The following is a 26,199-nucleotide window of genomic DNA, read 5'->3' on the forward strand; positions in this document are numbered from 1 at the left end:
AAATTAATTATTAATCTAATGAATCAACATGACTCCTAATTGGATTAGGATTGAAGAGTTCAATTGAGTCATGGTTCATTCAAGTCCTAATTGGATTAGGACTAGCATAGATTGAACCCAAATTTGGCAATCCTAATTAGATTAGGATTAAACCATAAGAGACACCTAATCCTCTTTGGAAGAGGATTAGGCATCACAAGAAGGAGGATCACGCCCCTCCTCCTCTCCTTGTGTGCGGCATGAAGAGAGGGGCCGGCGCCCCCTCTTGGAAAAATTCTAGGGCTCCTAACTTTAGGAGCCCTTGATGCTATAAAAGGAGCTATGCCGGCGCCCTAGCTATTGGGTTCTCCTCTTGTGCCGTGGCCACCTCCCTCTCTTCTCCCTTGGTTCAGCCGCAAGCAAGGAAGAGCAATCCAAGTGTTGGCGGCCTCCTCCCTCTCCTTTCTTCCAACGCAAGGAAGAAAGAAGGACTTCTTCTTCCTCCTTCATCCTTCTTCTTCCTCCTCTCAAGCACAATCAAGATTGAAAGAGAGAGATCAGCCATCAAAGAAGTCTTTGCAAGGGAGCTAGCACCCCGGGAAGACAAGAAAGCTTTGATCGGTCCTCTACTTCGTGTGGATACCCGTAGAGGCCGGACGTTTGAACGGCTTCAAGCGAACCCTCTTCCAAAACCACGAATTCAGATTTGCGGTGATCATCTACCCGCGCAAGGTGAAGATTTGATCTTCCTAAGTTTTAAAAGTTTTAATTCTTACCTAATTACGAAAGGTCTCGAAACAACGTTCATGCGATGAACGACCCGCATGCCGATTCCGCTGCCATCTGTTTTTGAAATATCAGCGGCATGGGCGGGTTCCCAACAGTGGTATCAGAGCCTAGGCTTCGTAGATTAAGGTAAGAATTAAATATCTAAAGGCTTATTAGATCTGAAAATTGAATGATCATGCATGCTGAAAAATTCTGCATGCAGATTTTTCAGGGGTGCTGATTTTTGCATGCTGATTTTTATGTGATAAAAAGATGATTCTAATTGCATTGTTAATGGGATTACAAAGTTTAGAATCATGATTAGCATGATCAGCGACCTATGTCATGATATAATCAGTTAGTTTTCAGATCTGAAAATTATAATTGTTGCATACGGGATGATCATAGGATTCAAACCCTTTTGGTATCAAATGTAATGACCTGCGATGTGATCTGCGATGTCATGTAATTTTTCAGATGCTTGCATGCATCTTATTTGATGTTTTGAGAGGCCTGCGTGCCTCCTAAAAGGAGATGTAATTTATTTTTATTTTTATTTTACATCTGGTTGTATTTCTGTGATGTGATGTACATCAACGATCAAGTTGAAGCAAAGGCATGAGATGAAAGGGATCTAAGCGGTTGATGGCGATGGGATCAAGAGTTGATCAAGGATCGAATCAAGGAGGCTTGGAACCAATTCAAGAGTTGAAGACCACTTGATCGATTGATGTGCATGTGCTTGTAATACGACCTAATTAGAATCCATGATCATCACCTTTAAAGTTTAGCTTTAATTTGATGCGCGATTATAACTGTTGTGATGTGAATGAGAGTCGGGTAGATAGGTTACATGTGATGTAGCAAACCCAATTGAGACCTAAATCAAAACCTCCTCAATCAAGTCGAGAGTGAACCGACATGAGCAAGTCATATTAGATTAATTGATCTAATTGGTGTCTAGGAAAGCATGAAAGGTGGTTACTTAATTAGGACCTTACTCTCTGAGTAAGGGGAGCCTCCCACCTGCTTACCTGGCCAATTGTTCGATTACCTCTTATGAAGGCTCAAGTTGCAAACACTAAGACCTGATTAACCAATATTAAGTCAATAGGTCTTCCACTGTAGTAGAGCTGCTAAGGCCTTTCTGATGTTGATTTGTCTCGGCTGGACACAGTGGTCAAGTTGCATCGGGGGGCTGGACCTCTCTATAGACATGAGATGTTGTAGGGTAAAGGTGGGGTTGGGCACCAATAACTGTTAGGTGAGGACCCAATGACGACTTTATTCCTACGGTTATACGGTGGGTCTGACTTAACTAAGAAATGGGACCAATAACTGTTAGGTGAGGTCTTCATGGCTTAGAGACCAAGTTACACTGCAACATGCTTGAGAAGCATTGTACAAGAGTTGTACACTCATCCATCTATGTGTCACCAATAACTGTTAGGTGAGGTGGCATGTAAATTGGTGGGACCGCAGTACCCACTAGAAACCCTAGTCGTGTGGGATTTCCGTTTTCCTACCAGGGGAGTGTGAGGAATTCGAGAAAATAGTGGGAGTACATTTGTTCTAAAAGACCTTAGAACAGATTAGGATCAAGTACAAAAGTCTAACTAGAATCTTTACTCTCTGCAGATACAATGTCGGCTTCAAACCCTTTGACCCGTATTCTTGAGACCAACCGACTGACCGGAACCAATTACAAGACTGGCTTAGAAATCTCAAAATAGTTTTGGACTGTGAGAAGATAGGCTACATACTCGATTCAGATATCCCCACACTACCAGCACGTCCACTGATGTTCAGCGTGAGATGCATAAAAAGTGGTTGGATGATGACATTAGAGTAAAATGCTATATGATGGCATCATGTCTAATGAACTCCAATGCCAGCATGAAAATATAAAGACTGCTAGGGACATACTGGCACACCTGCAAGAGTTGTATGGTGAGCAGAGTCGCACAGCTCGTTTTGAAGTGTCCAAGAGGCTTTTCAAAGCGAAGATGCGCGGGGCAGTCTGTCCATGATCACGGTCTGACCATGATCAAGGACCTAGAGGAGCTTGAGAAGCTCGGTATGGACATGCACAAGGAATTGCAAGTGGATTTGATCCTACAGTCACTTCCTGATTCATTTGGTCAGTTTATAGTAAACTACCACATGAATAAGATTGAATGCACTAAGACTGAACTAATCAACATGTTGGTAACTGCTGAGGGAGCCTTGAAAGGTTCAAGGGGCAATGTCCTTGCTGCTGAGTTGACTTCTGGTTCCAAGAGAAAGTCTACTTGGAAGAAAAAGAAGCCTGCAAAGAAGCAGAAGAAAGACAAGAAGCCAAAGAAGGAAGTTCAAAAGAAAAAGGCTAACGACAAAGGAAAATGTTTCCACTGCAATGTCGAAGGCCACTGGAAGAGAAACTGTCCTTCATACCTCGAGAGCCTGAAGAACAAGAAAGGTGACACACCTTCAGAAGGTATAGACTTGCTCATAATTGAAACTAATCTAACGGTTTCTTCTACTTCTAGTTGGGTTATAGATTCTGGTTCTAGTGCTCATTTGTGCACTACCATGCAGGGTCTAAAGGAAAGTAGAAGGCTGGCGGAAGGTGCGGTAACCCTTCGGGTTGGCAACGGGGCAAAAGTTGCTGCTGTGGCTGTGGGCACCTACCATCTGCGACTACCGTCTGGATTTAGTTTAATACTTAGAGACTGCTATTATGTACCTGTTGCTAGCAGAAATTTGATTTCTGTTTCATGTCTAGCACAGGAAGGTCATGTTTTTACATTTGACAAAGACTGCTGTTCTATTTATTTAAGAAATAAAATAGTCGCACGTGGTTTCATGATTGACAGTCTCTATCATTTACATATGGATGTATCTGTGAATGTTACCGAGCAAGATGTGAGTGCCAAAGGATCCAAAAGATCCAGAGATGAGATAAACCAAAGATATTTGTGGCACCTCAGACCATATTGGAGAGGATAGATGAACAAAATGGATAAAGATGGGCTTCTAGGCTCATTGACTTCCGAGTCATATCCAGTTTGCGAGTCCTGTCTTCAAGGAAAAATGGCTAGACTGCCCTTTGTAGGACATGGGGAGAGGACCACTGAAATACTTACCCTAGTACATACAGATGTATGTGGCCCATTCGATGTGCTAGCCAGGGGACGTTATTCTTACTTCATTACCTTTACCGATGATTATTCACGGTATGGGTATGTGTATCTTATGAGACACAAGTCTGAATCTTTGAAAAGTTCAAAGAGTTCAAGAATGAAGTAGAAAAACAAACTGGAAAACCTCTTAAGGCTCTTCGATCAGATCGAGGAGGAGAATACCTTAGTGGGGAATTCCGGGACTATCTCAAAGAAAACGGCATAGTCTCACAATGGACACCTCCGGGTACACCTCAACTCAACGGGGTGTCAGAGAGGAGGAATCGGACCCTATTGGATATGGTCAGGTCCATGATGAGCTTCACTGATTTACCTATGTTCCTTTGGGGAGATGCCTTACTCACAGCGATTTATTTATTGAATAGAGTTCCCTCTAAATCCGTTCCTACCACACCGTATGAGATATGGCATGGTAAGAAACCAAGTCTGGGTCATCTCAAGATTTGGGGATGTCCGGCCCACGTCAAGCGACTACAGGCGGACAAGTTAGAGGCTAGGACCATAAGTGCTCGTTTTATAGGATATCCTAAAGAGTCATTAGGATACAATTTTTACGTCTCAGAGGATCACAATGTGTTTGTGAGCCGTCATGCCATCTTCTTGGAAAATCAGTTTATCCTTGATAGAGGCAGTGGGAGGAAAATTGAGCTTGAAGAGAAAGTCTCTGAAAAGCAACGAGTCATGGATCCTATAGAACCCATTCATAAGAGCCAGTACACGATGTCCCTCGACCACCTCGTAGATCTAGTAGGGTCTCCCATCCTCCCGATAGATACTTAGGTATACTAGAAGAGGATACCGAGGAAATGTTCCTAGTGGGAGATAGGGATCACATACAGGATCCCAAAACCTACAACGAGGCGATATCTGATATCGATTCCGAGAAATGGCTGGAAGCTATGAAGTCAGAGATAGACTCCATGCATTCCAACCAAGTCTGGACCTTAGTAGATCCACCAGAAGGTATTGTACCTATTGGATGCAAATGGATCTACAAAAGGAAGATAGGTTCGGATGGAGAGGTAGAGACCTATAAGGCAAGGCTTGTGGCGAAAGGGTATAGTCAGCGCGAAGGCATTGACTATCAGGAGACCTTTTCACCTGTAGCCATGCTAAAATCCATCCGAACATTGCTTGCCATTGCAGCATTTCATGATTATGAAATCTGGCAGATGGATGTGAAAACTGCTTTCCTGAATGGATATCTTGATGAAGATATCTATATGGAACAGCCTTTGGGTTTCACTTCCAGTGATGGAGATCACAAGGTCTGCAAGCTGCAAAGGTCCATCTATGGACTAAAGCAAGCATCTCGGAGTTGGAACACTCGTTTCGATGATGCAATCAAAACGTTTGATTTCATCAAAAACGAAGAAACCGTGTTTACAAAAAGGTTAGTGGGAGTGCTGTCGTTTTTCTCGTACTGTACGTAGATGACATTCTCCTGATTGGGAATGATATTCCCATGCTAACCTCGGTCAAGGTCTGGTTGTCAAAAGAATTCTCCATGAAAGACCTTGGGGAAGCATCCTATATTTTGGGAATAAAGGTCTATAGAGATAGATCTAAAAGGATGCTTGGCCTTTCACAGAAAATGTACATAGAGGAGGTGCTGAAGAGGTTCAGCATGGAAAACTCCAAGAGGGGTCTCTTACCCCTAAGGCATGGAATTCATCTCTCCAAGAAGATGTGCCCCAACACATCTGAAGAGATTCAACGCATGAGCAAGATTCCTTATGCATCGGCAATAGGAAGCCTCATGTATGCCATGCTATGTACACGACCTGATATAGCTCTTGCTGTGAGTGTCACAAGCAGATATCAGTCGAATCCAGGTGAAGAACACTGGACAGCTGTGAAGAATATTCTTAAGTACTTGAGAAGAACTAAAGATTTATTCTTGGTTTTTGGAGGATCATCAGAGTTAAAGGTAGAAGGGTACACAGATTCAGACTTCATGACTGATGTCGATGACAGGAAGTCAACATCTGGATACGTGTTCTTGTGCAATGGTGGTACGGTGAATTGGAAGAGTTCTAAACAACCGATCATTGCTGATTCTACTATGGAAGCTGAATACATCGCCGCCTCTGAAGCTGCTAAGGAAGGCTTCTGGTTCAAGAAATTCATTGCAGAGTTGGATGTGATGACATCAGATGCCATAACACTCTACTGCGATAATAATGGCGCCATAGCCCTTGCTAAGGAGCCAAGGTCTCATCAGAAGTCTAAGCATATAGAGCGGCGCTTTCACCTCATACGCGACTATGTGGAGAAGAAATATGTAGAGGTGCAGAGAGTAGACTCCGCGGATAACGTGGCAGACCCGTTCACTAAGCAGCTGAGTCAGCAAAAGACTGAAGCCCACCTTGAGAAGATGGGCCTAAGATATATGACCAATTGGCTTTAGTGCAAGTGGGAGATTGTTAGATGTATGCCCTAGAAGCCAATTTGGCTGACACATTGTTGATTCTAGGGACATAATTTTGTACTTGACTATTTATTATTGAATAAATAAAAGGCATCTTTTCATTCATATTGTTTATGTGTCTATGAATCGTCCAAGAAATTAATAAGATGATGATACATATTCTCAAGAGTTGAGAATTTGAGCCATGTATCATTGGTGATTAATTTCTAAATGCTCCTGATCAATGGATCATCACGAGGACGGTGATCGATCCGATCAGTGCACAGATCACTTTCCTTCTGGATGGACGAGACTTGAGTCCACAGTGTAGGGACACTGAAGTGATAGTGCAGGTGCTTGTTAGAGAACAAGGGTACTGAGCGTGACCAAGACAAGAAGTCACTTGGATGTCTATCCACTCGTCAGTGACTTGCTTGATGTTGCAGTAGTGTGACTGGTCCTTTGACCTGCGGTGCTTCGGCTACTCACAGTGAGGTTATTGTAGTTTGACTGCACACATACATGGTCTCTAGCCATATGGGTCCATGCAGTGTAGATTGGCTGCAGTAAGTTCACTGTAGGAGTAGGGTATGCACCTATAAGGAATCTATCGACCTTGATAGAAGAGGAGTGATCCTATGTGATTTGTTAGACTGAGTTCTAAGACCTTGGCCAGGGCAGTAATATAAAGTGGAAAAAGAGTTTTCCACTATCGAACTCAAGTCGAATAAATCTTGACATATGACAGACGATGGGGTTTGACGAGTTGTCCATGACCTCCGTCCTGTAGGGATCCACGATAGTAGGACTGTATCACATGTTAACTGCACCTAGAGGTTCATCATTCCATTCTGCTGGGTAGCCACTACATGCTGCTAGGTGTCACTGGTGGATGGTGGGACTCATAGGGATTATCTTGATGATCGATAAACCCTAATGAGTTGAGTTGGAATCGTTCCAACCCATTGAAAGGAGTTTTCAATGATATGTGATAGAGATCACAATATATCTCACTACCAGTCAGAATAGAACCTATGGGGTCACACACACTAGAAGTATTGACCGATCCGATGGTTGAAATCGTGATTAGGAATCACGAAATCAATTTGATTGATAAGAAGTTGAAGAAGGAACAAAGGGAATTAATTAATTGGACTTAAACACAAATCCTACTTCGGGTAGGATTCCTAGAGTCCTAATTGGATTAGGACTGGGAATCCTAGTTGGAGTAGGACTGGGATTCCTACTTGGAATAGGATTCCTACAATCCTAATGAGATTAGGAATTTTGAATTAAAATTGGATTCCTACTTGGAGTAGGATTCCTAGAAATCCTAATTGGATTAGGACTTCGGATTCAAATAGAGTCCTAATTGGATTAGGACTAAAATTAAATACATCCTAATTGGATTAGGATTCCTTAAGTCTAAATTAATTATTAATCTAATGAATCAACATGACTCCTAATTGGATTAGGATTGAAGAGTTCAATTGAGTCATGGTTCATTCAAGTCCAATTGGATTAGACTAGCATAGATTGAACCCAATTATTAATTTGGTTAACCTAATTGGATTAGGATTAAACCATAAGAGAGGCACCTAATCCTCTTTGGGAGGATTAGGGCATCACAAGAAGGAGGGATCACACCCCTCCTCCTCTCCTTGTGTGCGGCATGAAGAGAGGGGCCGGCGCCCCCTCTTGGAAATTCAAGGGCTCCTAACTTTAGGAGCCCTTGATGGTTATAAAAGGAGGCTAGGGCCGGCGCCCTAGCATCTTTTCTCCTTTGCTGTGGCCCCTCCCTCTCTTCTCCTTGGTTCAGCCGCAAGCAAGGAAGGCAATCCAAGTGTTGGTGGCCTCCTCCCTTCTCCTTTTTTCCAACGCAAGGAAGAAAGGAGGTTTTCTTCTTCCTTCTTCATCCTTCTTCTCCTTCTCAAGCACAATCAAGGTTGATTGAAAGAGAGGAGATCAGCCATCAAAGTCTTTGCAAGGGAGCTAGCACCCCGGAAAGACGAGAAAGATTTGATCGGTCTTCTACTTCGTGTGGATACCTGTAGAGGCCGGACGTTTGAACGGCTTCAAGCGAACCCTCTTCCGAAAACCACGAATTCAGATTTGCAGTGATCATCTACCCGCACAAGATGAAGATCTGATCTTCCTAATGGTTTTAAAAGTTTTAATTCTTACCTAATTACGAAAGGTCTCGAAACAACGTTCATGCGATGAACGTTGATCCCGCACATGCTCCCTTTCCGCTGCCATCTGATTTTGTTTTGAAATATCAGCGGCATGGGCGGGTTCCCAACAGAGTGCACCTAGGGGTGGCAAGCAGGTCGGGTTGGGTTAGATATGGGTAGGTTGGATGCAAGTCGGATCAAAAATTCGTCAATCCAAATCCAACATATTTATTCAATAGGTAAAAAATTCAGATTTGAGCCTGACTTATTAATTAAAGAGGCAACACGACCTTCCCTACATAACCCATTTGTTGAATAGGTCAAAACAAGTTATATGGGTCAAACAAGTTAAGTGGATTTTTTTTAAAGAATTAAATAGATTTAAATAGTTTTAAATAGGTTAAACAGATTAGATTAAATAGTACAGAAATGGGTTAAGCAAATTTTAAACAAGTTAAACATATCTTAAATAGATTAAATAGGTCCAATCATAAACCCGACACAATTAGTAAATGGGTCAAAACAAGTTAAACCGGTCAAAAGTCTAAATTTGGACCTAACTTATTTAATAAACAAGTCTACAAAGGTTAACTTATTTATGACCCAAATCCATTTATGTTAAATCTGAACATGCTTAAAGTGGGTCATTTGAAGGTCGAGTTATAAATTACCACCCTTGAGTGGATCTCTACTCAAATTTGGGATCGGGTCTAGATTGGACAATGGAAGTCTCAGATTGATGATCCAAGATATTGGATGTGATTTACTATCTCTAAACTACTTATATACTAAAATCATATGATTTGGAGATTCTGGCCTATGCATCAAGTAGCTAACATATATATATATTGCTAGGTTATTTAGACTGTCAAATTTTTTGATCACTCGATGCAAATGCTAGGGTTCTCCAATCCCAAGATGCTGCTCGCTGCATAGGCATGCAATGTCAGGTTGCATGAGATGAAGCACGAGGGCTGTGCAATTGTTGGTTAAGGTGGTTGTAGTGTGAAATGGATCTATCAATTGACTAGTTTAGTATGCTGTGAGGCATTTCAAGGCTCAAATGATAGCTGCAAGAGAGTGTTGAGGTACTGGAGCCACAAGAGTGAGGTAGGCTAGCCGTGTTATGACACAGCCGAATTCGGTTCATGACACGGCCGTGCTATTGCCAAGTTAAGCATACAATAACACGCAGCCACTTTAAAACTTCAAATTGTAAACAACTATATTCATGAAAGTCATTAAATGTTCATGTATTAAAATGCATACAAAGCTTCTAAAAACCATATCTACAATTAACATTTGTCTTTCCCATAAACCTGGAGCATGTTACGCTTCTTGTTCCTATCATCTCTTATTCATCTGTAAAAACATAATAAAATGGTGTGAGCTATAAAACCCAGTAAGTAAACAAGCATAATCTTATCGGATCAAGCATAATGTTTTGCATGCAAATACATTATTCAAAGAACAAACATTTTAAATAAAGAAAGCATTTATGTAATAAAACCGGTCATAAAACTATGCATGTCCATTCATGCAACTTCATAAATATGATTATGCATCATAAAAACTTTTGCCATTACTCCATGCTTTGAAATCCGTACTCTCAGATAGTAGTGCAGCTATGACCGCTCTTATTCCCACGGCAAGGCCTTTACCACTGCAGGGTGTTCTTCCAGTTACTATTACCCACTGGCGGGGGTCATAAAGCCAAGTTACTTTTACCCCACTGGCGGGGGTCATATGCCTAGTTACTTAAATTACCCACTGGCGGGGGTCATACATTAGCGATCTGAGAGTTCTTAAAAACATATCATGCTTTTCATAATTCTTATTTCATAGAAACATTGGAAAATGGATAATGGCATCATGATAAATAGAATTCATGATCATGCTGAAAACCTTGATTTTCGTGCAACTTATGTACCATCATAAATTTATATACCTAATATGATAATCATGATGAATGTCATTTAATTAAAATCATGCAACTATTGCTAACTCATGCTTGATCCTAATTTTGTAGAAACATAAATAATCATATACAAATTTCATAATCATGTAATCACATCTATTGATAAACCATAAGATTATCTCAAGGTTACTTACCTTAGATTGCCCACCAACTTTAGATTTTGAGTGCCAATTCTTTAATTACCTAAAAATATCATTAATTACTTGTTCAATTTCAACGTTCAACTTTAATTACAATCTTTCTTACATTAACATTTTTCAACTCATCTATAGGACTCAACTTCACTGTTAGGTCTCAAACCTGGTTCAATTTCTGATTTGGGTCAACTCAAATAATCAATTTGGGTCTGACCCAATGTCTGATTTTGGTCTAACAATTTCTGATTCGAGTTGACCAAGTTTCTGGTTCAGGTCTGAGCCTAATTGTATACTGGTTCAGATCTGACCCAATTACTGGTTCAGGTCTGGCCCAATTACTGGGTTTAATATTATTGGGCTCAAACCAGGGCCTAGCCCGATTTCAGGCTTCCCAGAGCCAAATTTATTTGAAGCCCAACTTGAAATCATGCCCAATTCGGGCCCACTGAACTTTTCATTTTTTTTTTCTTTTCCTTTTTCTTTTCTTTTTTTCTTCCTTCTTTTTCTTTTCTTCCTTCTTTTTCTTTTCTTTCTTCTCCTCCCTTCCCGAATCTTCCTTTCCCCTTCCTCTCTTCTTTCGTCCCGATCTCCTCTCCCTCCTTTTCTCCTCTTCTCCCCTGAAGCAAGGGGGCGAGTTCGGAAATGCTCAGGAGGAAGCCGACCCGGAAACTGGTGGGCTGCGGCCAACCAGCGGCGGCTACGGCGGCCGTGGCCCCTCCTGCAGTGGCCGCGGCCCAAATGGCCGCTCTCCTCCTCCACCTCCGGTGGAGGAGATGGGGTGCGGCACCCATCGAGGAGCAGCGGGGCCCAGCCGAAGCCGGGGGTGCTCGCGTAGAGGACGGCCGATGTCTGTGGTCGGCCCGATGGCGTCCGCAGTGCCCTGAGCCGGCGACATCCATGGTGCCCCAAGCCGGCGGCATCCATGGCAAAATGGGGAGATCCCCCTTCGGCTCCTCTCCTCCGGTCATAGATCAAGCCGGTTCCACCTATGGAAACCGAACTTGCACGAGCCGAGGACCCTCCCCATGAATCGAGAGGTAGGTTCATCTTTGGATTTTTAGATCTAGGGTTTTAATAGGAAGGGGAAGCCACTGTTGAGTGGAGGGGAAGGTTCTTCAACATGGGCCATCAATGGTTTTCGGTCAACCGATCCAGTGCCGGATGAATGCCGCCCCATGATGAGATCTTCCCCTCTACTACATCATCTCCCTACCCATCTTTCACTATTAACCATCTCCTAGCTAGGTTAGATCCAGCTTAACAGCATGTAAATGGAGGAGTTAGAAGTTTACCTAGCTCCGAGGAGCCGTGAAATGTTTCCGGCGAGCTCCTATGTCTGCTCCGGCGGCACAATGTGGTGGCGAGTTGGAGATCCTCCCCCCTCCGGCGCCACTGCTCTCGGTCCGGCTCCTTGCACAGAAGAAAGAGAGTAAGGGAGGTAAGAAGGTGATCAATGGAGTCCCCTACAGCGGACTCCAGGGCTTTTATAAGCCTCCAGCCACCTCAGAGGGGTGGGGGACCGCGGCTGTTAGGCAGTTTATTTTCGACTAAGCTATCCTTGATGATCCCATGATAAAAGGTTTATTTTGAATTTACTTATGTTTCATTTGTGCTCCAATCAAATATTCAGTGATGAGTTGGGTTTGTTGGAGCAAGATCTCGTCACACCATCAAATGCCCAAGTCGGTTATTTGAATTGTGTCCACTTGGAACTAGGCTATGGTTTGCAATTTTGTGTTTTTTTTTTGTAAGACATATTTATTATATCAATCTAGTGAAAATACACCCATAAGAACTAGAAAATAAAATATGCAAAAATTCAGAGGGTATATTTCCTATTTCAAAACCAAATATATTTATCTCCAGAATTATTTTTTTTCGAAATCTTGGAAGACAAAGGTACCCTGGTGACTTGGTAACATGACAAGCAAGTTAGATATTGTGCTAGCTTTTCAACTTGCTGCCATATAGAACTCTGTTCAAGATGAAGCATAGATACGTAGGAACCAAGAAAACTAGACCATAGACAAGCTCCCTACGCCCAAATGAACTTGTTTGATCATTAGGAAAATCTAATCACGCCTAAAAATTACTTGAATGGGTTAATGATGTTGCTTTGCATATGAACAGGGCTAAACATCATATAAACGGTGTCTCAAATTACTTGAGGTGGTTTAGACAAGGTTGCCTTCATACGAATAAGATCAAGTCTATTTAGACAAGCAATGATATCTCATCAAACGTTTATAAATAGATGCATATGATCTACTTTGGTACATGGTTAATCCAAATATACAATGAGCCTCCAAGTTGAGCAGAATGGCCATGAACACCACCTCCCGCACTGCATCTATGATGACTTGAAATTTTTATACCAATTTAATGGGATTCATACGACCTCCTCCAAGGAGACAGACCTACTTCGAATCCCACAACTATATACTTCGGCCGATTGCTTTCATCTCTTATGCTCAAAGCAACGTTTTTTTAGTCTCTGCCAAGCTACAGCCACCATGGATGGGACAAAGCAAGGTTTTAAGCAACTCATACAAACCCCCATTGAAACCTTTAATTGACTACTATAGGAGTTACATCGGTGTGGGCCGTTTTTATGAACGGCATGGCGTTAGCAGATGTGGCAGGATATGGCTCTTGACAGCAAGCATGCAGCATGGCATCGTCCTTAGTTGACGCGTCATGGCGTGGCCAGTAAGCAAAACATGGTCCGGTGAGGTTGTAATGCACGGCCACATGTGCGGGCGTAGGCGCGCGCATAGGTGCGCATGTGGATGCGGCCGCAGGCGAGGTCGGGCTCGCTTAGAGGCCGCAGCATATATTTGGCGAGGTCAACTCAATGGGCACTGAGGTCGAGCCAACTTGGGGGCCGCGACATGTTTAGTGAGGTCGGCTTAGCGGGCTCTGAGATCGGCCTAGCCTTCTCAATTCTGAAGTCTGCTCAGTAGGGCGCCCCGAACTCGAGCCGGGGCGTCATTGTGGTACCTGCGGTCAATGGGCCCTCTTCAGCTCTTGGTCGATCCTGCAGGGCGCCCCGAGGTCATGGCAACGGAAAGATCTAGCCAAGGTTGGCTTGGCCTTCGGCGAGGTCCGAGGTCGGATTGGCTCTCAGTAAGATCGGGGTCTGGCGTGCTCGGCACTAACGTCTATTTGGCTGAAATTGGGTGGTCCCACGTTGAGGTAGGACAATCCATTTTGCCTCTCATCAGCTTCCTTTGACATAAGCCCGTTTGTGCCGGATCTATGAGATCATTAAGCAAAGGCTAGAGACAGTTGGCGAGGACCTTCGTAATGATCTTAACATAACTATGAACCAAACTGATGGGCCGCAAGTCCGATGGCGCTTTTGCTGCTGCTTTTTTCGGGATAAGAGTGGTCGTGGCATAGTTAAGTCTAGAGAGGTCCAGGTTTTGGGCATGCAATTGTTGAAAGAGTGCAAGAAGATTATTTTTAACGAAATCTCAGAAATGCTGAAAAAACACAACGTGAAACCACGCGGCCCGGGGCTTTTATCGCCTTTGAAACCAAACCCAGCTTCTTTGATTTCTTCTGAGATGAGGGAGTGGAGTGGGGTAAAGCGCTTGCCAGTCAAGATCCATCTAAGAAGACTTGGGCTCATCAAAAATTATTTTAAAGTACTCAATGAGGATTCTTTTGATGTCCTTTTTGTCTACATAATTAGAACCATTCCATTCAACACCAGAGATCCAATTGATTTTCCTTCTAAGGTTGGCGTTCTTATGGAAAAAAGCAATATTGTTTTCCCCATCCACGAGCCACTTGGTCTTTGCCCTTTATATCCAATAGATTTTGTCTGCTTTTTAGATTTTGTACAACTGACCTCTAAATGATTCCCTTAGCTCCCTTTTAGCAGTAATGATAGGATGCTGTTCCTCCTTTTGGTCCAGTTCTTGAAAAATTTTCAAGAGCCTATTCTTTTCTTCTCTCTCTGATAATGTGATCTTCATTGACCACCATTTGAGAGCTTTTCTAGTCGCCCTTAATTCAAGAACCAAGTTCACCGCAGTATCTTCTGAGGATCCCGACTTCGCCCAAGCCTGAGCAACAACATCTGAATGCCAACATAATTCAGCCAATTTCAATCAAATCTGAAAATTCCTCTTAGTTCTTGCAAGCCCGCTAAGGAGAGTTATAGGTCGTCCATCTCTACAGACATCATGAATCTATCCAATTTTGCGAAGATCAGACACTCTTCGCTTACTCCAAGTGTAGCTTTGGCCTTTGAGGAGGAGGTCCATCAAATGAGTCGACCTGATGAGCGAGCGAAAGGCTTTCGATATTTTCCGAGCTTGAGAGAGACCATTCCTATCTTGCTCTTTAAGTGTAGCATTGAAGTCCCCTCCAACAATCCATGGACCGGGGTAAGCCGAGAAGATTTGTTTTACTTCTTTCCAAAAAGGATTCTTGAGGGCGTCGTCTGTGGAACCATAAACACAAGTGAAGATCCAGTTGATCTTGGGCTCACAGAAAATCTATTAATGCCACTTCTAATAACTTCAAATCTCGCATCATTCCGACCAACAAGTATACCCCGTTGACCCATCTTGGGTCAAGCATTCTTCAAACAATTCAGCTCCATCATAGCATCAGCAGCGATGGCGATTCCTCCATTGCCCTCATCATCCTCGGCCATGCCAGCTAAATTGTCCCTCTTGCAGTAAACCTTGTCAAAGTAGCGGCACCCCCAACATAATTATGACAAAAGAAACTCTGGAAAAAAAAAATGTTCAGGAGCTAGTCCTTGCCACAAAACAAAAAGATGGACAAATTGAACCTTCTTGAATCCGATATCTTCTATCCCTCCCGTTCTTTCCTTCATTTTTATAAGAAAAGCAGTCCACCAAAATCTTTTATATGAAAAATAGTCCATCAAAATCTTTTATATGAATATCTAAACATCTCTAAAGTTTTAAGATTATCTCTTCCCCATTGCTCAAAAGATTCTTTCTTCCACTTGTACGCCCATGACTCATCTTCCTTGTCATGGCCCCAAAGATACTCGAGATAGTTTTGCATGGAAGGGAGAATTGTTGGGGAGGAGATTTTGAATCAGATCTTGGAGGTTACTTGGTGGTGCTCAAGGCCATGGGAGGAGGCGTGGAATATCTGGAGAGGCACTGGCGGGAGACTGCCAAGGAGCCATGGCATCAAGGGAGAGAGGAGGTCTCTATCTGCACTTCACAAAAGCTCTTGTGTTTCTGAACCTGCTGGCCCCGTGCGGTTTCTGAAACTTTATCACTAACCATAATTAGCGTTGATGGATGGTGCATCCATCAATTACCTCAACTATTTGTACTTATGAAAAGCTTTGTGTTTGACAGTTCTAAATTTGAAAGGGAAGTTGCAGATGATCATCTCCACAAGCCATATATCATCGGTAACACTCAAATAGGCTGCCATAGTAAGGGGCTACTAATTAGAGCCTTGTAAGTGGATCTGCATTGCAAATCAAGCTGCATTGTAGGCAGTCCACCTGCAATGCACCCCATCCCGGTTGGTGGGTGCTAGAATGGGAGATGCGAGAAGAGAAAGGGACAGTAAGGTCGAGCAGTGGGGCTCAGACTTCACGGCCTACAAAGAAGTCCACTAACGGGGATGGCCAAGAGGCAATCAGGGCATCAAGGCAACCCTCTTACCACGATGGCGAAGGACCAACATGAATGGTTGCAGCAGCACCGGCGGTCACGATGCTGCATGACTAGTCATGAGCTGCATGACTGCATCCCTCTTGGTCGGTGGGAAGCAATGGGAAGAGGGATTGCAAGGAGCTCTGACTCATCCCCACAGCAGCCACGATGAAGAGTGTAGGCTACGGGAGGCAGCAGCAAAACCTTGGATTTTTTTGTCAGGAAAGGGTGTCGAGTAGATAGTAGTGGGACGCAAATGCCGTGGCTAATGAGAGTCCTGAGAAGGGTATCAAGCAGAGGGAGGGGCATGGACACCATGGCCAGAAAGGGTCAAGGGTCAAGGGTCAAGAGAAGGGTGATAGCCGAGGGTGGTGAGAGGGCTAGGAGGAGGGCGTAGGACTTTTTCCAGCAATGGTGGGAGTCAGGACGATGCAATAGAGCAAGGCTGTGCCTAAGCGAGGCAAAGCCCGAGAAAATTTTGGCAGAGTTCCAAAGTGATACTGACGTGCAAATTGTTGGTGGCAGAATAATTGAAGGCTTCAAAGTGCTCGAGCAGCTGCCGCGACCTGCAGCCCATTTGGGTGTGGGTTGGGCTGCAATTTTTGTGCCTCACCTGCAACCTGAGGTGCAGCTTGTGCCTCACCTGCAACCTACGAGGAAAATCAAGTCATTCTGCCATTCTCCGGCCCTGCATAATTTAGTGTATCAATCTCATGAGACAATAACATATTAAGATCATATTTTTTCATGAAAATGTAGCAAATATTAGCAAAGCTAATGATCAACTCAAAGATTAATAGCAGCTGGCATGCTAGATGGATGATAGACAATAATGTTTCATCCATGACATTAAGCATGCCCACACGTCTTCAATTCGGTAGCCCATATAAGAATAGCAAATAGGACAACTAGACCATGTCCCTCTTTACTGTGCATGCCCAAATATTTACAGATTGTAATATATATGCATGCTACTCACGCCTCTCTCCGGAAATGAGATCTAACACAACTCGCTTGATGCTTCCACCATTCTTTATCAGCAGCTTCTTGTTAATATCGTTGTCAGAAAAACCCTGCAACAGCATCAACCCATTAGCTTCCTTGACCATACCAAAAAAACAGTAACATAAGAGGTCGTGGTGCAAAAAAAAAAAAAAAAAAAAAAAAAAAAAAGAAGCAAATACAATAGCCATGTCTCACCATTTCCTGCAGCTCAGCAAGAAGAGGATCCCATTCAGCAGAGTCACACAGATCATCAACAAATTGCTCCAGGTTGTACTCTTTCGACCTTAGAACCTTCTTGTTTAAGTCAATCCGTTTAACGTCCAAGAGATTGGCAACAGATTGCTCCAGGTTGTAGTCATTCAGCCTCAGAACCTCCTTGTTCAAGTCAATCTGTTTGAAGCCCATCTCTTCCAGCGTCTTCAGCAGGGTCTGCTCTACTGGGTTGTCGGAAGGTGGCACAGCAGCTACCGGAGATGCATCGAATGAAGATGCCCGGAAATCAATAAGAGGATATGACACTGAGATATCCACAGCAGGCACAGGCTGTGCAATTGCATCGCTGGTAGCAGGCTCTGCACTTGTAATTGGGATTTCAGTAGCCAACGGTTTAACCAACTCACTGGTTGTGCTTGGGAAACTGGGTTCTGAACCAACACCATCCAAGGGCTCAGCATTCACATCAATGATTCCTAACTCATTTTGTCCACTACTTTCAGGAGGCAGGTTCAAGTTGAGATCAGTTGGGAAGTTGCCGCTAGAAGAAATTGACCGAGACATATCCACCTGTACAGCCAACGTGCAAATTGATGATAATTAATTGTATATCCATAATCAATAATGTTAAGACAAGAATAATACTATGTCACATAAGAAACACCTGGATAAGAACCCAAACTCGTTGCCCAAACTTCTGTCCAGAGGGTGATGCCAATCTCCAGTATGAAACATACCGACCAGCCCTTGATGGTGCGGTGAAGTCAACAGCTATGTCAATCTCTGTCTCCACAGGGAAGCCATTTACTGGAATCTGTGTAAGTTAGGATAACAATTTAATTTCAGGTCCAATTGACTCGCAGTAAGTTAATCTCAAGACTATCTGCTAGCAGGTGACAGGTTTTAAAAACTCAAAACTAAACGGAAGCACAAAAGCATCTTTATTTATCCACCTCCAACTGAACCGAGCGGCGATTTGCAAATTTATCTCCACCAACCCACAAAAGCTGTGTACCGCAGGGCCATGGGGTGATGCCATTATTGCACATCCGCCAAATCTTAGTAAATGGTGTAGAAGGAGGCATCAGAGTTCCATCCAGGACAGTAACATCTCGAATAAAGCAACTTTCCAGTTTTGCCCTTAGTGGTCTCATCCCCCAACCATGAGCAGCATGTGATGAAGGAAGCAGATATCTAGAGTGCTGTTATTATACAGAGGACAGACAGTTAAGATCTTTTAAATGCAGTGAATAAGCTGAACAGCATGTTAACATCATACGGTATTGTAGAAGTCGTTGTACAGTCTGTGAGAAATGGGAGAAGCTCTGTCTACTCTGGTATAATCAGCTTCATTACCCATCTCTGAGAAACAAATACTGCACAAATCATAGTCCTCTTTCCTGCAAAGTGAAAAACCAAGTTAAAACAGGTCATGCATGGCAACCCTGAGAAGCACAAGTTTATCACAAACAATTGGAAACATGGAATATCCTACACATTGGACTTGAACCGCGGACCAATGATGGGATGCATTCCACAGCCATCACATTGGACGCCCCTGTGGAAAGTTCGAAGCGTACTTTCATGGTATCCATCACCCTTCCTGTACTGATGGCCAATAGGGAAGAAACCACCTGGCAGAGGCACATAAGATGTAAATGCGCTGATATGCTTGTTGGTAGGGACATCAACTGGAGAACCGAATCCATGATTTGATGCTGAAGGGCCCATGCCAACAGGAAGCGGTTTGCTGTTATCACCACTCATGGTTTCAGTAATTCCATAATTCGGTGCAAGAAATGGGTTCTGTGTCTCATAATTCTGTGAACTGTGCTCTGCAGTGTGATCAACAGGAGGCATAGAGAAAGGAGCAGCAGATATAACAGATTTTCCTTTACGATGAGCATCACTGCTTTCTTTATCATGGTTTATATCATCATTAGTTGCCAAGATGGGGACCTGGGTCTCAGGCAAAGTGGGGGTCAGTAAATCATCAATTGAGGGATATCCTGGCGTGTGTGGATTTGTAGGAATATCTGTATTAAGATCAACAGGAATTTTGACCCTTCCACCTGAGTTCACATAATCACTTTCACGATGCTTTTGCATGACTTCTGAAACTGGATCAGCAGTATGAGTATTTGGTATTACAGTTGATAGTGAAGCTGAATCATTTAAAACTTTTGGCCCATCACCAATATTAACATCCATTGTTTGAGCTGATGCACCAGTGGATGTGTCTGATGAGTCACCAATGGGACTGCTAGAAGGCAGATTAGCATTGGATAATCCCAGTTTGGAGAAATAGTCCATAAACTCAGCAAATGCAGGTGCAGATGACACAGTTTTTAAGAAGAAATCCTGAGAGAGATTTGAAAGTGCACCGCATGGCTCAGGAAGAGATTTCAGTGCTTCATCAAGAGCAAAACTAATCTGGGGTTGTCGATTTTTGATTTGTGATGACATTTCGGGAGCAGGTTTTGCTGTCTGAGATTCTAGATCAAAACGTCTACCACTACCAGACTTCAGCTGAACATTAATCCGGAGAGGGTTCAAACGCTGACCAACAACAGCATCATGCAGGTCATCATCATCACCCAGTGTTACAATGTCACCATCTTCATCAGTATAGGTAAGAATTAGCTCAGCATCTGAGCTGAGATTGAAAGAACTAATAATCTTTGATCTGAGTTTGTTCATATCGTAATCCATACTAAATCCATGGACACGAGCACCAAATCGCTTAAGAGTATCACCATATTTGACCTGGAAAGAAAAAATGACTAATTTATGCTATAGATCAAACTAGAACAATTATGACCTTCAAAATTAAATCAAAAAACAAATATTAGATCCATATGGCCAATTTCTACAATGGGAAGCTATAGAAATAAGTACGATGTAGAAATAAGCATATTAGAAGAGGTTATGAAGTCATGCCTACACTTTAACAGAAATTGAAAACACAATCAGATAGCAATATGCACATGCAAAGGATTTCAAAAAAGATTTTTGAAATCACCCGCACCCAAACAAAAAAATATATGAGGAGGTCTGAATTTTTCTTACAGAATTCAGAGACACAAGAAATTTACATAAACTAAAAATGGCATGCAAAAAAAAAAGAGGGATAACCTTACAGGTAGAAAATGTAAAAGCTGATAGAAGATCACAAGAAAAAAAATCTACTATAACACACATACATATGTAGATTAGATAAAATTCATTTCTCACAACAATGGGCTTAATTAATTGATGAGGTACAAAATCCCATTATGCAACCTTCCAACATATCACTAGAAGACATGCAAACAAGCTCCTAACACAAGTTTCAATGCATCTTCAAACCACATTTGTAGCTAGATCTTATATGGATGGAAACATTGGAATTTTGTGGTTGAGTCTTTTATTCCCCTATTAACAAACATTGATTATGCATAGATTTCATAGATCGTGCAGCGTAAGATAGAGAGTGACACAAGAGTTCATCAACTAAAAGAACTAACTTGAAAGCCCAGCAACCTTAATTAGGCATTTGACAAGGGGAAAAAGAAACACATGCAACTTTGACTAGAATGAATCAAATGGGAAAGATACAATATAATTGGTGAAAATACAGAAGAAAACAAGGAGAAGATGTGATTGTTGTCTAGTTTACTCATCTGATAAAATAAGAGAAAGCAGGTGGATGTCCTATAACTGATATAAGCGATGATAGAATGAGGTTTAGAGTTCGTACAATGCAGTTTAAGGAGTGAAATATTTTTCCAAATCATAAACTATGGCTGTCTCCATTTTCTAGACAAGAAGAATGCCGACAATATCCGAGCAACAAACACCCTCTAGAATTATCAGAAACTTATTTTAATGAGTTACTGTCCTTGCATTCTAAGTGCAGTGGGAGTATGATATAAAAGTGGAACTAAACACAAATAAGTACTAGCGAGCATCAATCCGATCCTTAAACTTGCATCTCCCAATTCGACCAAACCAAGAATACATTTGCCAACCATGACTATGAAAAGACACAAAAACAAAGGGTAACCACAAGATCAACTTATTTTCCACCAAAATATTTATAAAGAGATGGTTCATCACCCACTCTCATTTGATATTCTAGCAATATGTTCATGAAAGGCAGCAAATCCAATCAAAAATAAAGCACTTATGCAGTTGCCTAGGATGCACAAAATCATTATTTTTCTCCTATTACAGAGGAAAGGGTGAATAAAGGATCAAGGACCCTTTTAGTGGAAGGACCCTTTTAGTGGAAGGACCCTTTTGATATACAGAAGGGATCAGGGACCCTATATATACATATCTTGTCAACTGCACATGGTATATGCAATCCGTTATACATAGTATATATAATCAGCTATACTTGGTATATGCAATCCGTTATACATAGTATATATAATCAGCTATACATGGTATATGCAATCAACTATAGATGGTATATACAATAAGCTATTCATAGTATATGTAATCAGCTATACATGGAATGTATTCCCAACTATAAATAGTATGTAGTATCGCCCATGATCTTAGACATGATTACCAAATCAAGAAATATCCTTCCATTCACATCCACCCTCAAATTGATGCTGGGGATCAACAAGCATCAATCTGTCAGTTAAATAAGCATGACCAACATGTGTCATATATTTGGTGAAGAGATCTGCAATTTGATCAGGAGAGAACACATGAGAAAGAACAAGATTTTTATCTAGCACAAGCTCTGAATGTAATAACAGTCCACCTCTCTGTGTTTTGTGCATTCATGTTGCACAAGATTGATAGCAATTCGAATGGCACTCATATTATCAGCACAAAGAGGTGTTGGTTGTTGACATGACACACCAAATTCCATAAGAAGCTGATGAAGCCAGACAACTTCTAAGCTAATGGATAATATAGACCGATATTCAGCTTCAATAGAAAACTTAGCAGTTCGAACCTACTTATATTTCCAAGAATTTGGTAATGAACATAAGAAAACACACCAACCAATGGTAGAGCAACTAATATCAAGGCAACCCGCAAGTTCTGAACCTGCAAAGGCTGTAAAAGCAAGGAAAGAACGGGAAGCAAAGAAAAAACCACGATCCATCGTGCCTTTAAAATATCAAATGACATGATGAAGTACTGTTATATGTAGTCGTCATGGATCAGAAATCAATTGACTTACAACTTGAACTACGAATGAAATATTTGACCGAGTTATCGTAAGATATATAAGACTTCACACAAGGCACTTGTATAAAACTAGATCCGAAATGGGTTGTCCATCATTCTTCAAATTCACATTAAGTTCCACAAGCATGGCAGAAATCTTGCCATCCATTAGATTAGCTAATTTGATCAGATCTTCAGTATATTTTCGCTGACTACGAAGTAAACCCTGTTTTGAGCGAGAAACCTCCAGGATCTTTCATATGAAAGGAGGATTGAAGAAAACTCTTGAGCTAGTCAATGCCCTTGATATCACTATCTGTCATAATCATATCGTCAACATAGGGTAAAAGAATAATAATTCCATTAAAGGTATGATGAGTAACCAAGGAGTTACCATTGGAACTCTGTTGAAATCCAACTGAACTAATGGCACAACAAAATTACTCAAACCATGTGTGAGGAGGCTACTTCAGGACATACAATGATTTACGAAATTTACACACCAAGTTAGGATTGGAAAGACAATACCCAGAAGGAGGCTCCATGTAAACAGTTTCTTTAAGATGCCCATAAAGAAAGGCACTCTTTACATCCATTTCATGTAAAGACCACTTGTTAGGGGAAGCTACAACAACGAACAGTAGTCATTTTGACTACCGGAGACAATGTCTCTTCATAATCAATCCCATATTTTTGTTTATAACCTTGAGCCACAAGTAAGCTTTATACCCAAGTAAGCTTTACATCGATCAATTGAACCATCAGACTTTACTTTAATAGTATATACCCACTTACTGCCAATCATAGAAATATCAGTAGGTTTATAAACTAAATCTTAAGTGTGACTAGTCTCAAGTACATGAAGCTCTTTGGCCCTTGCTTTTCTCCAACACTCCTGATCCACTACTTGCTTATAGGTAGAAAGAATTGAAATAGAATTAATCATCGTAAAGAGGTGGACGGACCAAACCATTCAAGAGCTTAACCTAACTAATTTGGAGGATGACCCAAGTTGGAACAGATAGAACAACATAGTGGTGGAGGACTTATGCATTAATCAGATGATGTAGAGGCTGGAATAGAAACATTACCAAGAAGGGGGCTTAAGGAAGGGCCTTTGGGATTATGACCAGTGGGAGGCATAGTTAACATTTCCACTATTGGATCTGAAGAAGTAGCTTCAACACAAGATGTGCCATTAGTCTCCCAAGGCAAACTATCTGAAAATCTAGGCAAAAGAAGGGGATTGATTGGATTGTTTGGACTCATTGAAAGGATTATTGAATTCTTGAGAGGAATTATAGTAATAGAAATTTTCAAAGAAAGTAACATGGCGTGATACACTCATGCATTTACATTGGGGACCATAACAAAGATATCCTTTTTGTTTATAACTATAAACAAGAAGCACACACGGAGTCAACTGTAATCTGGAGATTTATATTGTGCTCGCCAAGCACAATCAAATTAAAGGGAGACACAAAATAACACATCAACGATGCAACAATGTCCAAATATCATCGGAGCAGCAACATCAAAAGAAGGAACTACTAGTGTTAAAGGGACATGTGTTTGTAGGCAAAAACCATCTTTGTAGAGTTTGAACCAAACAAAAAAGCCTTTGACAGGCCAGCTTCTTATGTATTTGATATGGCGCCCGCCACAAGAAAACGGGTTTATGATTTAAGCCATGTGTAGGCAGCTTTAGCCTATGGACAAGCATGCATAAAGCAAACCTCTAAAACTAGTAGTATGAAATTGACCCCCCTATATAGTTAGCCAAAGTTAAGCCCAAGAAGTTAGGGAAGCTTATACATTAATTCCATTAGCCAGCCAGCATAATCGGAAAATACAGAAGTGACATGGAAACACTTCAAAAGAAGCATGTAAAAATGGTCTGAATTTATGGGAATTGAAAAAATGGCAAGCATTAATGGATAAAAATAGCTCACGAGGTAGGACTCCAGTACTAGCTCATAAATATCCATCCAGTCCATGTACTTGAGTGAGCATTCTTTAACATAGCAAATGGGATGATAACCAACATTAAAAAACAAAATCAATCAACAATGGTTGAAAACACATGGATGGTATCTTCACATGAGAACAAAAGACCATAGACTCTCAAAACAAACAAGCCCGCATGCTTCAACAAACCCTCCAGTACTGATACAGATACTCAATAGCCAATCTCCACATGAACCAAAAGAATCGAGAAGAAACTATTATTAGCCTCTGTCTGACACAGAAGGCCATATGATAAAAGGACATGATTAATTATGACCAGCTAAAACTAAGGCTCATAGATCAACTTCTCCCTCGGGCCTGCATCCCTTCCAAAGAAGGCATACCACCAAGTATATGGCAAAATTACAGCACCAGGACAAAGAGTTTAGTGTAACAACATAGAAACTCTGGCTCATAGAAAGTAAAACTACAAAAAAAAATAGCTTAAAAAAATCAAAACAGATTATTTCTTTTCGTAAATATAAACTTGATTATTAAAGCCATCTCACAGTCAAGAATCCAGCACAACTTCTAATAAACAATTATTCATGACAAAGAACTAGATATCATATGAACGAAAATATGTTAATCACAATACAGCAATCACGAATCCAATGAAATAAAATAAAACTCAGCAAACAAAAACCAAAAAGCACCTAAAAACTTTCGTATCCATGTAAATTAGATGGAAAAATTAGCAGCTCATCCATCAATCGAAGAATGGAAAGAGAGAAAAAAAAAAAGACCTTGATCACCAATTCCCAGTCGCGAGGACGCTCCATCTCTGGTGAAACAACGCGGGAGAAGGGAAAGATCGATCGAGCCAGCGTATCCGTGAGCCGCAGGATCGAACCGCGACGAAATAAACCCTAATCCTAGAGCCTAAATCGGGGAGAGATGGATGAATAGTGGAGAAAGGGGAATCGTTAGAGATACAGAGAGATCGAGGAGGAGTTGGAATCCAAGAGGACGCGCATTCGCCAGCCCTGGAAGGGAAAGGTGGCCGAGTGAGCCCTCAGTCGTTTCCCGGCTTTTATTGCCGATTGCCTTCGTCGGCCAGAAAACACGATTTCATGAGTTTGCCCTTTCTGTTGTTGATTCCACGCGTTGGTTGGAAACCCGCGTTTAGTGGCTAAAATGGAAACCGTATTAACCTCCGGCAAGATTCGAGATAAGATAGAATTCTGCTTAATTTTCTAAGTTATATCAGGTTACTAGATGATAGGTCTCGAAACCAATCTTAGCCGATGTGGCAAACCGACCAATAAGAGCTTACCATATAACCACCGGCTAACCACTCAAACCTTATTATGTGGCCGACCCAAAAGGTACGCAAAGAGTTCTTCATATTTCAAACTTTTCTCCAGTTAGCAACAGCTCAACCATGATCGCGAAATTGTTTCTAAACAAACGTGATACACGAGTAATCCCCGCAGTTAAGAAGCACATGCACAATTCACGAGCGAAATATGTGGATTGTTTCCATAATGGCCACTGTATTACCCGAA

At 41.8% G+C, this 26,199-nt stretch overlaps 1 protein-coding gene across 1 annotated transcript; it reads right to left on the reverse strand.

The window, feature by feature from the left end:
• Positions 1-17,007: 17,007 nt before the first annotated feature.
• LOC103697200 (protein JOKA2-like) lies at positions 17,008-25,769 on the reverse strand. Its single transcript, XM_008779006.4, has 7 exons — positions 25,438-25,769; positions 19,005-20,275; positions 18,789-18,909; positions 18,463-18,711; positions 18,174-18,323; positions 17,492-18,079; positions 17,008-17,364 (listed from the first exon to the last, which is right to left on the reverse strand). Exons 1-7 carry the CDS (start codon positions 25,471-25,473, stop codon positions 17,263-17,265), a joined length of 2,517 nt encoding a protein of 838 aa, XP_008777228.1. The 5' UTR covers positions 25,474-25,769; the 3' UTR covers positions 17,008-17,262.
• Positions 25,770-26,199: the final 430 nt, after the last annotated feature.

Source organism: Phoenix dactylifera, chromosome 14 (genome assembly GCF_009389715.1).
Source record: "Phoenix dactylifera cultivar Barhee BC4 chromosome 14, palm_55x_up_171113_PBpolish2nd_filt_p, whole genome shotgun sequence".
Taxonomy (NCBI): domain Eukaryota; kingdom Viridiplantae; phylum Streptophyta; class Magnoliopsida; order Arecales; family Arecaceae; genus Phoenix; species Phoenix dactylifera.